This window comes from Mustelus asterias, chromosome 1, assembly GCF_964213995.1.
Source record: "Mustelus asterias chromosome 1, sMusAst1.hap1.1, whole genome shotgun sequence".
Classification (NCBI taxonomy): domain Eukaryota; kingdom Metazoa; phylum Chordata; class Chondrichthyes; order Carcharhiniformes; family Triakidae; genus Mustelus; species Mustelus asterias.
This window is the reverse complement of record NC_135801.1, coordinates 176,234,849-176,251,474: the sequence shown is the minus strand read 5'-3', so window position 1 is coordinate 176,251,474 and position 16,626 is coordinate 176,234,849. Positions and strand designations below refer to the sequence as shown.

Below are 16,626 nucleotides of genomic sequence, written 5' to 3'. Positions count from 1 at the left end.
TCTAAAGTCGCCATGTAATGTTATGTTTTTTTAAAACTTAGACAGGTCTGGGTCCTTTTGTGTCCAGACCTTGATATGCCTTGCAGACACCAGCAAGGTGTCCAAAAAACTGAGGGTCATCACAATCTCTTCCACAGCTGGTAGCGAAGCCAGGCTTATGGACAATGGCAGATGACTCAGTGCATTAGTGTTAGCTATCCAGTCCCGGGGCGGTGCTCTAGGATGTATTTATCAGCCACTAGTAACAAGACCCAGCCATGTATCCAGGCCGACGCAATGGGAGGTATTGCCTTGTCTTCTTTAAAAAATCTCAGCAATGGTTTATGATCAGTTACTATAACGAAGCATCTACGGTAGACATATTGATGGAATTTAACACCAGAGACAACTGCCAACCCCTCTTTCTCAATCTGGGAATACCTCTGCTCAGCGTCCTAGATGCCCTGGCAGTAAGCTTCGCTGTTTCATCTCTCCGGAGATGTGCCAGCACCGCCCCAATCCTTAAGTGAGGCATCGCATGGCAAGCTAAGATCCTTTTTGGGGTTAAAATGAGCCAATAAATTAGAGGACAAAAGTTGCTGTTTAATGCTGTGGAAAGCCTCCAGCTGCAGCAACCCCCAAGGCTGCCTTTGATGTTTCCATAGCTGGACATGCAAGGGGCCAGCAAAGAAGCTACAGTTGGAATAAACTTCCCACAATGATTCTCTAACCCCAGGAAGGATTTCAATTCTGTGGTGTTCCTTGGAGTTGGCGCGTTAATGGCCGTCACCTTATCCTTCACCACATGAAGGCCCTTGCCATCCACCCAATAGCCCAAATAGGTCATGGCACTTGCTTGGAAGTCACATTTGCTCCTTTCCTGGTGTACCTCCACCTCTGAAAATCACCCATAAGACCTCTTCCAGGTTCACTAACTGTTCGTGTTTCAAAGTTCCTGTGACCAAGACATCATCCATGGACACCGCTACCTGAGGTAGCCCTTGACGTATGTTCTCCATGACCCATTGAAAAATGGCACATGCGGACAAGACCCCAAAGGGCAGGTGAGTGCACTCGTGGATCCTTTGTGTGTATTGTTACGTACCTTCGGGAAGGCTCATCCAATTCAAGTTGGAGATACACATGGCTCATGTTCAAATTTGATAATGCTTGGCCCACAGTTAACCTAGCGTACAGGTCTCCAGTCTGGAGTATGGTGTATTGACCAAGCTTATAAACCCTAATGACTGTATGCTTATAGTCTCCACAAAGTCAGACCGAGTTATATGGCTTAAAGACAGGAACAATAGGGACGGCCCACTCTGTGATCTGTTCAGATGTTATTATGCCCAGCTTTTCCAAGTGTTCCAGTTCTGATTCTACCTTTACCAATAGGGAGTTTGAAACAAGTCCCACTCTAAAATGCTTAGGTGTAGAATCGGGGTCAACATAGAGCTTAGCCTTGGCTCCCCTTATTTTTCCAAGTCCTTCTTGATGACTTTGTACGATTCCCCTGCACCCAGACTGAAGATCTCCAACCAGTTCAGTCTCATGTGTTGGAATCAATCTCTCCCCATAAGGCTGGATCCTTGTCCCCCTACAATAAGTGGAACTCAAGCTGACTGCTGCCTGTAAATTATTCAGGTTGCCATGGTGCTCTTTATCTGCAATAATTTGATTTGATTGATTATTGTCACGTATTAACATACAGTGAAATATGTTGTTTCTTGCGCACATACAGACAAAGCATACCATTCATACAGAAGGAAAGGAGAGGGTGCAGAATGTAGTGTTACGGTCATAGCTAGGGTGTAGAGAAAGATCAACTTAGTGCGAGCGAGGTCCATTCAAACATCTGATGGCAGCAGAGAAGAATCTGTTCTTGAGTCGGTTGGTAGGTGACCTCAGACTTTTGCATCTTTTTCCTGACAGAAGAAGGTGGAAGAGAGTGCGTCCGGTGTGTGTGGGGTCCTTGATTATGCTGGCTGCTTTTTCAGGTCAGTGTACAGAATCAACGGATGGGAGGCTGGTTTGTGTGATGGACTGGACTTTGTTCACGACCCTTTGTAGTCTTTTGCAGTCTTGGGCAGAGCAGAAGCCATACCAAGCTGTGATACAACCAGAAAGAAGGCTTTCTATGGTGCATCTGTAAAAGTTGGTGAGAGTCGTAGCTGACATGCCAAATTTCCTTAGCCTCCTGAGAAAGTAGAGGCATTGGTGCGCTTTCTTAACTATAGCACCAGCATGGAGGGACCTGTCTTGGTTGTTGGTGATCTGGACACCTAGAAACTTGAAGCTCTCGACCATTTCCACTTCGTCCCCATTGATGTAGACAGGGACATGTCCTCCACTGCACTTCCTGTAGTCAATGACTATCTCCTTCATTTTGTTGACATTGAGGGAGAGATTGTCATCTCACCAGTTCACCAGATTCTCTGCCTCATTCCTGTACTCTGCCTCGTCATTGTTTGAGGTCCGACCCACTATGGTGGTGGCATCAGCAAACCTGAAAATCAAATTGGAAGGGAATCTGGCCACATAGTCATAGGTCTATAAGGAGCATAGTACGGAGCTGAGAACAGAGCCTTGTGGGGCACCGGTGTTGAGGATGATCGTGGAAGAGGTGTTGTTGCTTATCCTTCCTGATTGTGGGTATTTCCCCCATGTAGGTGGCCAGCTTGGTCTTTGTGTTTTCTAAGATCAGGAGCCGAATACTGGCCCAGAGGTGATTGTAAGTCTGATCCCCAATAATGGAGGTCAAAGCCCTCATATTCACTTCCATTTTTAAAGGGTGGCCATTTACTAACAGCTCCACTATTATGGGGGCAATCTTTGTTGTGGAGATGCGATTTAATTGTCCATGTTCCTGGTTGTGGGCTAACCGGTGGGTCTGGTACTGACCTTGGTCTTTTTTTAAACTAGCACACGTTTTGAGAGCTGGATCGACTGACCCTGTATTTTAGCCTTAGGTCTGGCCTTTTGGCAGCACTAGGAAGTTGTAGGAAGATGATGGCCTCGTGGTATTATTGCTCGATTATTAATTGAGAAACTCAGCTAATGTTCTGAACACCCGGGTTCGAATCCCGCCACGGCAGATGGTGGAATTCGAATTCAATAAAAGTATCTGAAATTAAGAATCTAGTAATGACCATGAAACCATTTGTTGATTGTCAGAAAAATCCATCTGGTTCATGAGTGCCCTTTAGCGAAGGAAATCTGCCGTTCTTACCTGGTCTGGCCTACATGTGACTCCAGAGCCACTGCAATGTGGTTGACTCTCAACTGCCCTCGGGCATCTAGGGATGGGCAATAAATGCTGGCCAGCCAACGACACCTGTGTCTCACGAAGGAATAAAAAAAAACTTGCAAGTCTGGCATCTGGCATCTACAACCTTCCGGAATATGCTCCCTAGGAGTCAGACCTTCCTTGACTGCCTGGTGATGTGATTTGGGCTCAATTCTGTGAGGGATGCTGGGTCATTTTACTGATACTATCGCTCTCAGTTGAGGGATGGACATTGCGTGAGGCCCCACCCCACCCCAATTGGAGGATACTGCTGTCTGACATCCCCTGTGGTTCCTTAGCTCCTTCCTCTGTATTTTCCAATGATAAAACTATCTCAATGGCTTTCTTTAGATCCAACTGGGTTCTGCCAATAATTTGTTTTATACTATCACATTGTCGATTCCACAGACCAGTCTATCTCACAACATGTCATCCAGAGACAGCCCAAATTCACAGCTTCTCCCTATCCATGCCCCCCATAATCTTGAATACCTCAATCAGGTCGCCCCTCAGTCTTCTCTGCCTCAGAGAAAAACAACCCAAGCCTATCCAACCTCTCTTTATAACTTAAATGTTCCATCCCAGGCAACATCCTGGTGAATCTCCTCTGCACCCCCTCTAGTGCAGTCACATCCTTCCGATAATGTGGTGACCAGAACTGCACACAGTGCTCCAGCTGTTGCCTCACCAAAGTTCTATACAACTCCATCATGACCTTGCTGCTTTTGTAATCCATATCCCAATTGAGTGTACCATATGCCTTTTTCACCACCCTATTAACCTGCCTTTCTGCCTTCAGAGATCTATGAACAAGCACGCCAAGGTCCTTTTGTTCTTCGGAACTTCCCAATGTCAGACCTTTCATAGTATAATTCCTTGTCAAATTACTCCTTCCAAAGTGCATCACCTCACACTTTTCTGGGTTAAATTCCATCTGCCACTTATCCGCCCATTTGACCATCTCGTCTATATCTTCCTGTAACCCAAGACACTCAACCCACTGTTAACCACCCGGCCAATCTTTGTGTCATCGGAAAACTTACTGATCCTACACCCCACAGTCATCCATGTCATTTATATAAATGACGAACAATAGGGGGCCCAGCACGTATCCCTGTGGTATGCCACTGGTCACTGGCCTCCAGTCACTAAAGCAGTCGTCTGTCACTACCCTCTGTCTCCTACCGCTAAGCCAATTATGAATCCATCTTATCAGATCACCCTGTATCCCATGTGCATTTGCCTTCTTAATAAGTCTTCCATGTGGGACTTTGTCATAGGCTTTGCTGAAATCCATGTAAACTACATCAACCGCACTACCATCATCTACACACTTGGTTATATGCTCAAAAAATTCATTCAAATTTGTTAGGCATGACCCCCCCGCTGACAAAACCATGCTGACTATCCCTGATCAAACGTTGCCTCTCCAAATGGAGGTAGATTCTCTCCTTCAGAATCTTTTCCAGAAGTTTCCTAACATTACAGACATGAGACTCACTGGTCTGTACTTCCCTGGCTTGTCTCTACCTTTCAGAAATCATGGAACCACATTAGCTGTTCTCCAGTCCTCTGGAACCTCCCCGGCGGCCAGAGAGGAATTAAAAATTTGGGTCAGAGCCCCTGCAATTTCCTCCCTTGCCTCCCACAATAGCCTGGGACACAATTCATCCGGACATGGAGATTTGTCCACTTTTAAGCCTGCCAGTATCTCCAATACCTTGTCACTCCCTATAGCAATTTGCTCTAGGACCTCACAATCTCTCTGACCGAGATCCATAACTCCCTCCTCATTCTCATGGGTGAAGATAGGTGTGAAATATTCGTTTAACACCCTGCCAAAGTCCTCTGCCTCCACCCACAGATTTCCCCCATGGTCCTTAATGGGTCCTACTCTTCCCCTGGTTATCCTCTTCCCATTGATAAAATTATAGAATATCTTAGGATTTTCCCTACTTTTATCAGCCAGAGCTTTCTTATATCCCCTTTTTGCTCTCCGAATTGATTTCTTAAGCTCCATCCTGCACTTTCTGTACTCCACTAATGCCTCCGCAGACTTACTCCCCTCATACTTGTTAAAAGCCTCTCTTTTCCTTCTCATTGGATCCTGAATGTCTCTGGTTATCCATGGTTCTTTGTGTTTATTACACCTTCCTATTACCCGAGAGGGAACATATTGGGCCCATACACTCCCCATTTCTTCTCTGAACGACCCACACTGCTCTTCTGTAGATTTCCCCACAAGTAACTCGTTCCAGTCTACCTTGGCCAGATCCTTCCTTATTTTATTAAAATCTACTCTCCCTCAGTCCAAAATCTTTTTCTGCAACTTGTCTATTTCTGTGTCCATAATAAATTTGAATTGAACCATGTTGTGGTCGCTATCACCAAAATGCTCCTCCACCAACACATCAACCAACTGTCCGGCTTCATTCCCCAGAATTAAGTCCAGCATTGCGCCATCCCTTGTTGGATCCTCTACATATTGACCCAAAATGTTTTCCAGTATACATTTTAAGAACTCTACTCCATCTAAGCCCTTAACATGATGGCTATCCCAATTAATGTTGGGAAAGTTGAAATCACCTAATATAATTACCCTCTTATTATTTTTACACCCCTCTGCGAATTGTGCACATAGCAAATCCATATGTTCCCCAATCGGAAAACAAGGAAGAACAGGGATATCCACTGCTTGCTGAAGTCCAGGTCTGAAGCGTTCAAGTCAGGCGACACTGACCTATACAAGAAAGCCAGATACGATCCAAGGAGATCCATTAAAGATGCCAAAAGACAATATCGGACCAAGCTAGAGTTCCAGGCTAGCCACACCGACTCCCGCCGACTATGGCAAGGTCTGCAAGATATAACAGGCTACAAGATGAAGGCATGTAAAATCACCGGCTCCAATGCACCCCTCCCTGATGAGCTCAATGCATTCTACGCCCGTTTTGAGCAAGAGGTCAGCGAGAGCATGCCCTCCACCCTGGAAGCCCTGGATGAACCTGTACCTGGGGTCACCATTGCAGATGTCAGAGCAGCATTCCTGAAGGTCAACCCACGGAAAGCAACTGGCCCTGATGGGGTACCCGGACATGCACTCAGATCCTGCGTGGATCAGCTGGCGGAGGTATTCACAGACATCTTCAACCTCTCTTTCCAACAATCTGAGGTCCCTATCTGCTTCCAGAAGACGGCTATCATCCCGGTACCTAAGAAAAACCAAGCAGTGTGCCTTAATGACTATCGGCCGGTGGCTCTGACATCCATCATTATGAAGTGCTTCGAAAGGTTAGTCATGGCACGAATTAATTCCAGTCTCCCGGACTACCTGGGTCCACTAGTTTGCCTACCGCCGCAACAGGTCCACAGCAGACGCCATTTCACTGGCCCTGCACTCAACCCTGGAACACCTAGATAACAAAGACACCTATGTCAGACTCCTATTTATTGACTACAGCTCAGCCTTCAACGAAACTCATTTCCAAACTCCATGGCCTGGGCCTCGGCACCTCCCTCTGTGACTGGATCCTGAACTTCCTAACTCACAGACCACAATCAGTAAGGATAGACAACAACACTCCTCCATGATCATCCTCAACACCGTTGCCCCACAAGGCTGTGTTCTCAGCCCCCTACTATATTCCTTATACACCTATGACTGTGTGGCCAAATTCCCCTCCAATTCAATTTTCAAGTTTACTGACGACATCACCGTCGTGGGTCGGATGTCAAATAATGACGAGACAGAGTACAGAAATGAAATAGAGAATCTGGTGAACTGGTGCGGCAACAAAAATCTCTCCCTCAATGTCAACAAAACAAAGGAGATTGTCATCGACTTCAGGAAGCATAAAGGATGTCTACATCAATGGGGACGAAGTAGAAAGGATCGAGAGCTTCTAGATTTTAGGTGTTCAGATCACCAACAACCTGTCCTGATCCCCCCATGCTGACACTATAATTAAGAAAGCCCACCAATGCCTCTACTTTCTCAGAAGACTAAGGAAAATTGTCATGTCAGCTACAACTGTCACCAACTTTTACAGATGCACCATAGAAAGCATTCTTTCTGGTTGTATCACAGCTTGGTATGGCTCCTGCTCTGCCCAAGACCGCAAGAATCTACAAAAGGTCGTGAATGTAGCCCAATCCATCACGCAAACCAGCCTCCCATCCATTGACTCTGTCTACACTTCCCACTGCTTCGGCACAGCACCCCACGCACCCTGGACATTCTCTTTTCCACCTTCTTCCTTGGGGAAAAAGATAGTCTGAGGTCATGTACCAACCGACTCAAGAACAGCTTCTTCCCTGCTTATGTCACACTTTTGAATGGACTTACCTTGTATTAAGTTGATCTTTCTCTACCCCCTAGCTATGACTATAACACTACATTCTGCATTCTCATTTCCTTCTCTATGAACGGTATGTTTTGTCTGTATAGCGCGCAAGAAATACTTTTCACTGTATGTTATTACATGTGACAATAATAAATCAAATCAAATCATATTTGCTCTTCAATTTTCTGCTATCTGGGGGTCTATAATAAACACCTAGCAATGTAGTTGTCTCTTTTTTATTCCTAAGTTCTACCCACAAAGTTTCATTTGATACCCCCTCCAAGATATCATCTCTCCTTACTGCAGTAACTGCCTCCTTCACTAATAATGCAATGCCTCCTGCTTTTTTACCCCCTCCTCTCTCTTGCCTAAAGATTCTACATCCCGGGATGTTGAGCTGCCAGACCTGCCAAGTTTAATTTAGATAAATGTGAGGCAATGCATTTTGGTAAATCGAACCAGGGCAGGACTTACTCAGTCAATGGTAGGGCGTTGGGGAGAGTTATAGACCAAAGAGATCTAGGGGTACAGGTTCATAGCTCCTTGAAAGTGGAGTCACAGGTGGACAGGGTGGTGAAGAAGGCATTCGGCATGCTTGGTTTCATTGGTCAGAACATCGAATACAGGAGTTGGGACATCTTGTTGAAGTTGTACAAGACATTGGTAAGGCCACACTTGGAATACTGTGTACAGTTCTGGTCACCCTATTATAGAAAGGATATTATTAAACTAGAAAGAGTGCAGAAAAGATTTACTAGGATGCTACCGGCACTTGGTGCGAGTTGTAAGGAGAGGCTGGATAGACTGGGACTTTTTTCCCTGGAGCGTAGGAGGCTTACGAGTGATCTTATGCAGGTCTATAAAATAATGAGGGGCAGAGATAAGGTAGATAGTCAACATCTTTTCCCAAAGGTAGGGGAGTCTAAAATGAGAGGGCATAGGTTTGAGGTGAGAGCGGAGAGATACAAAAGGGTCCAGCGGGGCAAGTTATTCACACAGTGGGGTGAGCATCTGGAATGAGCTGCCAGAGGTAGTAGTAGGGGCGGGTACAATTTTGTCTTTTAAAAAGCATTTAGACGGTTACATGGGTAAGATGGGTATAAAGCGGTATGGGCCAATTGGGACTAGCTTCGTGGTAAAAACTGGGCAGTATGGACAAGTTGGGCTGAAGGGCCTGTTTCCATGCTGTAAACCTCTATGTCTCCACTCCTCGTTGCCAATGTAATAATTTTATCGAGGCCAGTCACCAGTCACCCTTTATTCAGTGTGTTCCGAAAATCGTTCAGCAGCCAGAGTGGAGGTAAACCCTGAGCCTTTCGACTGCCAGCCTGAGTGGAGCCAGCTGGTTTTAAACCTCCCCTCACCATCCCCCCATCCTTATTGGGCAAGCCTCCAATCATCTAATAGGGGAGCACATATTCCACGAGGCCCACAGGGAGATGTATTGATTATCCCCCGTGGCCATAACAGCTCATAAGCAGTGCTAGCACTGTGGCACAGTGGTTGGCACTCCTGCCTCAGCACCAGGGACCCGGGTTTGATTCCTGGCTTGGCTCACTGTCTGTGTGGAGTCTGCACGTACTCCCCGTGTCTGCATGTATTTCCTCCAGGTGCTCCGGTTTCCTCCCAGTCCGAAAGACGTGCTGGTTAGGTTCATTCGCCATGCTAAATTCTCCCTCAGTGTACCCGAACAGACACTGGAGTGTGTCGACTGGTGGATTTTCACAGTAAGTTCATTGCAGTGTCAATGTAAGCCTACTGGTGACAGTAATAAATTATCTTTAACTGAAAACATTTTTCTTCATGTGGCTTTTGCTTCTTTTGTCAATTACTTTAAATCTTTTCAATTCTTTCACGAGTGGGAACAGTTTCTCCCCATCTGCTGCCATATTCTAAACTGTGGGAAACCAGGCTCACACCGTTAAATCCATGTTGTTGCTAAAATCTGAGGCATGCAGTCTCATTATCATAATTACTAAACTGTCCCACGAGAGCAGGCCACCCATGCACCCCCAGCCCATAACAGCGAAATTAGGGGGTTGGATTGGGGTCAATTTGTCATTTCTACGTCAGCTGCATTCAGACATTTCAACCTTATCATCTGCAAAGTAAGTAGTCTCACAACACCAGGTTAAAGTCCAACAGGTTTATTTGGTAGCACAAGCTTTTGGAGTGCTGCTCCTTCATCAGGTGAGTGCTGAATCTATACCTTGGTTTGGGCACTCACCTGATGAAGGAGCAGCGCTCTGAAAGCTCATGCTACCAAATAAACCTGTTGTACTTTAACCCGGTGCTGTGAGACTACTTACTGTGCCCAAGCCCAGTCCAACGCCAGCAACTCCACATCATATCATCTGCAAAGAAGCAGCCCAATACCAATTCTAGACACAGTCAATGGGCACCTACACATAAATAATTTACAAATATGGTGGGCACACTTCGGACTGTAAAACAGAGTGGCATTAACAACATTCTAGGCTGTGTTTAGATATCATTTTAAGGAGGCACAAAAAAGTTGCATTGCACAAATGTAAATACAGCTCACCTCAAAATAATTTGATGATAGCGAAATTCCAATGAGTCAAAATTCAATGATGTGAAATTCCACTTGTATTAAACCTATCAACCATCCCCAGAATGACAAAAGCTATGGAACAGTGCCCGTGATTAGCTGAAATTACGCACTGGTTGATCCAGTTTAGCTGAACCTCGGTTCAGCGCCAGCAAAAATAATGCTGAAATCCTTTACAAAACATGGATTTTGGGCAGCACGGTGGCACAATGGTTAGCACTGCTGCCTCACAGCACCATGCACCTGGGTTCGATTCCCGGCTCTGGTCACTGTCTGCACAGAGCTTGCATGTTCTTCCCGTGTCTGCGTGGGTTTCCCCCGGGTGCTCCAGTTTTGTTCCACAGTCCAAAGGATATGCGGGTTAGATGGATTGGCCAAGCTAAATTGCCCCTTAGTGTCAGGGGACTAGTTAGGGTAAATGGGTTATGGGGATAGGGCCTGGGTGGGATTGTGGTCGATGCAGACTTGATGGGCCGAATAGCCTCCTTCTGCACTGTAGGATTCCATGGATAACGGGTGTTCCTACAGCACAAACAAGCCAGCCTCTTTCACCAGGGTACATGTGAACATGCCGATCAGAGCAGGATGGTTAGAAATTTGCTGAGCTCATAAGCTGTGATGCAAAGCAAAAGCTCCCAGAAAAGTAGTAGCATGACAGTTTCATTTGTTCAATGAAAGTGCAATAAAGATTATTTTAAAAACTCTTTTCCCACAACACAACCACCCGCCACCCACCCCCCCCCCCCCAAACTAGGGTGGTATTTAATGCCTGTACCAAGGGCTCAATGTGTAACATTTAAGTTTATTTATTAGTGTCACAAGTAGGCTTACATTAACACTGCAATTTAGTTACAGTGAAAATCCCCTAGTCACCACACTCCGGCGCCTGTTCGGGTACACTGAGGGAGAATTTAGCATGGCCATTGCACCTAACCTGCACGTCTTTTGGACTGTGGGAGGAAACCAGAGCATCCGGAGGAAACCCACGCAGACACGGGGAGAATGTGCAGACTCCGCACAGACAGTGACCCAAGCCAGGAATCGAACCCGGGTCCCTGGTGCTGTGGGGCAGCAGTGCTAACCACTGTGCCACCAGGTTACGGAGACATACATTCACATAGCACATTGCGCCTCCACATCTTCCACGATGTTGTTTATTCTGAATTTCCAGTCCCCTTGGATTTGACTCAGATTTTACTGTACTACAAATTTAAGTCCATTTATTCGATTAGGTTGCACCTCGGATTGAAATCGTGTCTCATCCAAATGCTTTATTCATTTTTTCTTGCAGATGTTGACAGGCCTATTATGGATTTGCATTTTCTCTTTTCATATCAAATAGGAAGCTTTTCAGATAGCAAATAAAAATAGATTTGCTCTCAAATCTTCTGAAATGCATTAGTATCCATTACAAACAAATAGTGTGCGTTTTCCCCTTTAACTTTTAAGATCAATAAATTTAATTTGAGAATCATTTCAGAGAGAAAATGTACAATCAGCATTTTAAGACTTCCTCTATAATGGCTGAAATTTCAATTAAATATTCTTAATTTAATTTAAAATATCATATTTAAAAGCCAGTAAGAAAAATAGTAATTAAACAATTTTTATTTTGCAAATATCTACAACCAATATTTCAAAATCTTTTTGAAAACTATTCTAAATCAGGAGTCAAAAGCAGGAGATGAGAGCGCCATAAAAAAGTATATTTTCATATGAGCTGATATTTGGTACAGGGGAAAATTCCAAAAACCTGCCTCAGTAATGTGGCAATGTTGTACAGAATGCAAATTGCAATTTAACAGAACTCTCTATATAGAAATCATAGAAATGATTTCAATTCTGGCTTCGGTGACTGTCTGTGTGGAGTTTGCACATTCTTCCCATGTCTGCGTGGGTTTTCTCCGGGTGCTCCGGTTTCCTCCCACAGTCCAAAAATGAGCGGGTTAGGTTGATTGGCCATGCTAAATTGCTCTTTATTGTTCGGGGGATGTCAGGGGGGATTAGTAGGGTAAATGTGTGGGGTTGCAGGGGTGGGGCCTAGGTGGGATTGTTGTCGGTGCAGGCTCGATGGGCCGAACGGCATCCTTCTACACTGTAGGGATTCTATGATTCTAAGTATGTTATGAGTTTTACGAGAATGGATTGGTTGAGAAAAGGGACGTGCTGTTTGATATGATCCTGCAGTAATTGGAAGGTACGGCCTACATACCTGGCATCACACAGACACTAACATTCTTATACCGCATTATTCATTGTGATAGGCAGAATGTCTTTTTGACTTTACGTCAACATCCTATCAGTGAAGAATACCACTCATGTTGCTGCTGCATAGTGGCAGTGTGAGACAGACAGCTTCCCCTGCTGCTTAAACCTTTGAGACACCTTAACCTTCCAGCACAATCAGAGTTAGGCTGGGCACTTTTCAGGGCCGGAAGTGGCAATTATTGGCCCATTCATGAGTTTGTGAGATGATATATGGTGAGCGATAGCCTGATCAGGGTAGGTATTATCCCACAGGATGGCTTTGTTGCACCCAAGTGCAGCACCAAGCTTGCACTGTGAGCAAAATTAGCTTGGGCCAGATTTACAAGGTTTCCTATACGGCCAATCTTATGGCACGCAGAGCTGTAAGAATCCCAATGGGTATATGGACAAGAAAATGGAGGCTTACAGTAGACAGTAGTAGAGAATTCAATGGCAAATTTCTCATCCAGCACATCAAGAGAGATAGTTTAACTACTCCATCTCAAAGGTGAATTTGAGCAGAGGATGGAGCCCATTAAGGTGTACAAGGAAATTCTTACATGCGAATGTGGATTCAAATACCGACAAGGTATCATCTACGTTTTGGAGTTACGCAAAGGAAAAGTGGTTAGATGTCATTCCATCAAAGATGCGTTTCGCGTGAAAACCAAAGATTTTTGTGGCAGCTGGGCCTAGAGTGGTTCCCACTGCAACTGCACAAGTTGCTGAGTTCATAAGTTCAACAAGACAGGTTCAGATAATGGCGGTGTCTGGATCATCATAATGGAACGTGGCAAGTAAAAGTATTTTCAAAAAGAATTCAGGTGTAACTGAGAAATCAAAACAATATAGTTTGCAGCTTTATTTGTGTTTAAATATGTGAGTGAATATTAGGCCATAGTTTCTGGAGTAGGCCTCGATTCCGGATTAAGATTGATTAGCGTGTTGCTGGCTTGTGCCAGTTCAACTATTGAAATGCGCCCCTGCTGTCTGATAAACTGAGCCACTGCTGCAAGTTCTCCTTCAGTGATGTAGATGAATTTTCCACGATCATCTATGACACCTGGAAGAAAACTAACTTTCATCAATTGTGAACACTGCGGATTCTATCAGAACAAAATAAATGCGTTTTTAATGCTCTATACTGCCAGTTATTTACTTAGAGAATACAAATCAACACCAGAATACATTGCTTTTTTGAAAACAATTTTCTTGCTGATAATTCCACCAGTTCATTAAAACAGGCCCCACTTTAAGGAACCTCAAAGTCTTTTTTTAATTGCCTCAGTAGTTACAGGAGGAGAGGAGGATAGCTTGCCAGAAGTTCCGAGGAAATTAATACTGGACTGGGAACACGGTCTAAATAAAATCAATGCAAGTAAAACATTGATAATAAGGAGATTGATGGAACTAAAGAGTGGCAAATCCCCAGGACCCGATGGTTTCCAACTGAAGGTGTTACAGGAAGTAGGGGATCACATTGTTGATGCCCTAACTATCATCTTTCCGAGTTCCCTAGATTCAGGAGTTGTCCCTCTGGATTGGAAAATTGCTCACATCACTCTGCTATTTAGAAGGGTGAAAGAGGAAAATCAGGGAATTAAAGGGCAGTTAGCCGAACATCTGTGGTGTGGGAATTATTGGAGTCTATAATCAAGGATAGGGTAACTGAACACCTCGAAAACTTTCAGTTAATCAGAGAGCCAACGTGGATTCATGACAGGGGCGGCACGGTGGCACAGTGGTTAGCATAGCAGTGATTAGCACTGCTGCCTCACAGCACCAGAGACCTGGGTTTGATTCCCAGCTTAGGTCACTGTCCATTTGCACACTCTCCCAGTGTCTGCGTGGGTTTCCTCTGGGTGCTCTGGTTTGCTCCCACAGTCCAAAAGAAGTGCTGGTTAGGTGTCTTGGCTATGTTAAATTCTCCCTCAGTGTACCCAAACAGGCGCCGGAGTGTGGCGACCAGGGGATTTTCACAGTAACTTCATTGCAGTGTTAATGTAAGCCTACTTGTGACTAATAAATAAACTTTATTTTAGAACGGCAGGTCATGCCTAACAAACCTCACTGAATATTTTTGAAGAGGTAACTAAGGTAGTGGACAAGGGAATGTCTATGGATGTTGTTTATATGGACTTTCAGAAGGCATTTTTTCTGCACTCTCCCCTTTCCTTCTGTACGGTATGCTTCGTCTATAAAGCGCACAAGAAACAATACTTTTCACTGTATACCAATACATGTAACAATAAATCAAATCAAATCATTTGATAAACCCGATATAAGAGACTGTTAACTAAGATAGAAGCCCATAGAATTGAGGATAAATTACCGACATGGCTGGGAAATTGGTTTGAGTGGCAGGCGACAGAAAGCAGGGGTAATGGGTAGGTACTCAAGTTGACAGGATGCGACTAGTGATGCCCCTCAAGGATCTTTGTTAGGGCCTCAATTATTCACATTATTTATTAACTACTTGGATAATGGCATAGAAAGTCATATATCCAAATTTGCTGATGACACAAAGTTGAGCGTCATTGTGATAGCACAAAATTACAAAGAGATATTGACAGACTATGTGAATGGGCAAAACTGTGGCAAGATGGATTTTGATGTAAGCAAGTGTGAAATTATCCATTTTGAACTGAAAAAGGATAGATTAGGGTACTTTCTGAATGGTATGAAGTTCAACACAGTGGATGTTCAAAGAGATTTGTGGGTTCAGGTGCAAAGATCTTTAAAATGCCACGAACAGGTGAAGAAAATAATCAGGATGGCTAATGGAATGCTGACCTTTACATCTAGAGGACTGGAGCACAAGGACCCCACTTAGAGTACTGAGAGAAGATCTGGGCACCGCGCTTAGGAAAGATATATTGGCCTTGGAGAGAGTACAACGTAGGTTTACAAGAATGATGCCTGGACTTCAGGGGTTAAGTTATGAGGAGAGATTATGCAAATTAGGCCTGTCCTCTCTAGAATTTGGAAGGTTAAGGGGCGATCTGATCAAAGTCTTCAAGCTAATATCAGGAAAAGACAGGGTAGATAAAGATAAACTATCTCTACTATTTCTGCTGGCATGGACAAGATGGGCCAAATGGCCTTCTTCTGTGCTGTGATTTTTCTGTAGTTCTATGGTTGGAGATTCTAGAACTAATGGACATAGCCTAAAATTAGGGCCAGACCATTCAGGGGAGATGTTAGGAAGCACGACCGCACACAAAGGGTAGTAGATATTTGGAATTCTCTTCCACAAATGGCAGTTGATGCTAGTTTTAAATGAGATGGATACATTTTTGTTAAGCAAAGGTATTAAGGGATATGGGTCAAAGGCAGGTATATGGAGTTAGGCTACAGATCAGCCATGACCTCATTGAATGGCAGTGGCTCGAGGGGCTGAACGGCCTTCTCCTGTTCCTATGTACCAATGGCTTACCTGTCAGAGTTCCTTCAGCAATCAAATCTTGGAGTCTGTTAATAGCATCCTTAAAACAAATTAAAAATTATTAATTAGAAGGCAATGAGTCAAAATATTGAATCACATTCTACTGACAATTAAGACATGCTAAACTATTCAAATTGTTTCAGTTGAGTCAAATCATCTGCACAAAAGTGAATTTCCAGCGGGGGTCACGAGGTAGTGATCAGAAACAGGAATTCTAGCTGATCCTTTCCCACTCAGCCCAATTCCAATCATTTCCCACTGCTCCATTGCTGCCAGCTGCAATCAGTCTTTTTAAAAATTCTTTCATGGAATGTGGGCATCGCTGGCAAGGGCAGCATTTCTTGCTCATCCTTAATTGCCCTCAAGAAGGTGATGGTGAGCTGCCTTTTTGAACCAGGTGCAGGTGCACCCACAGTGCTGTGAGGAGAGGAATTTCAGGATTTTGACTCAGCAACAGTGTAGAAACAGTGATATAGTTCCAAATTAGGATGTTGTGTGACTTGAAGGGGAAGTTGCTTGTCGTGGTGCTCCCGTAAATTGTGCTGCCCTCATTCATTTAAGTGGGAGAGGTCACCGGTTTGGAAAGTGCTGTCAAAGTAGCCTTGGTGAACTGTATGGTACACACTGCTGTCACCATGCATCAGTGGTGGAGGGAATTAATGTTTAAGGTAATGGGGTGCCAATTAAATGGGTGGCTTTGTCCTGGACAGTGTCAAGCTTTGAGCATTATTGGAATGGCACTCATTACATTTTC

General features: G+C 44.4%; 1 protein-coding gene across 2 annotated transcripts in view; it reads right to left on the bottom strand.

Moving 5' to 3' along the window:
- Nucleotides 1-13,258: 13,258 nt before the first annotated feature.
- ddrgk1 (DDRGK domain containing 1) overlaps nt 13,259-16,626 on the bottom strand; it is a 97,505-nt gene continuing 94,137 nt past the window's right edge. For both annotated transcript variants that reach the window (XM_078223849.1, XM_078223858.1), the window contains exons 8-9: nt 15,864-15,912; nt 13,259-13,490 (exon numbers count right to left, since the gene is read on the bottom strand). In XM_078223849.1, coding sequence (XP_078079975.1) covers nt 13,318-13,490; nt 15,864-15,912 — 222 coding nt within the window. In that variant the 3' untranslated portion in view covers nt 13,259-13,317. The remainder of the gene's footprint in view (nt 13,491-15,863; nt 15,913-16,626) is intronic.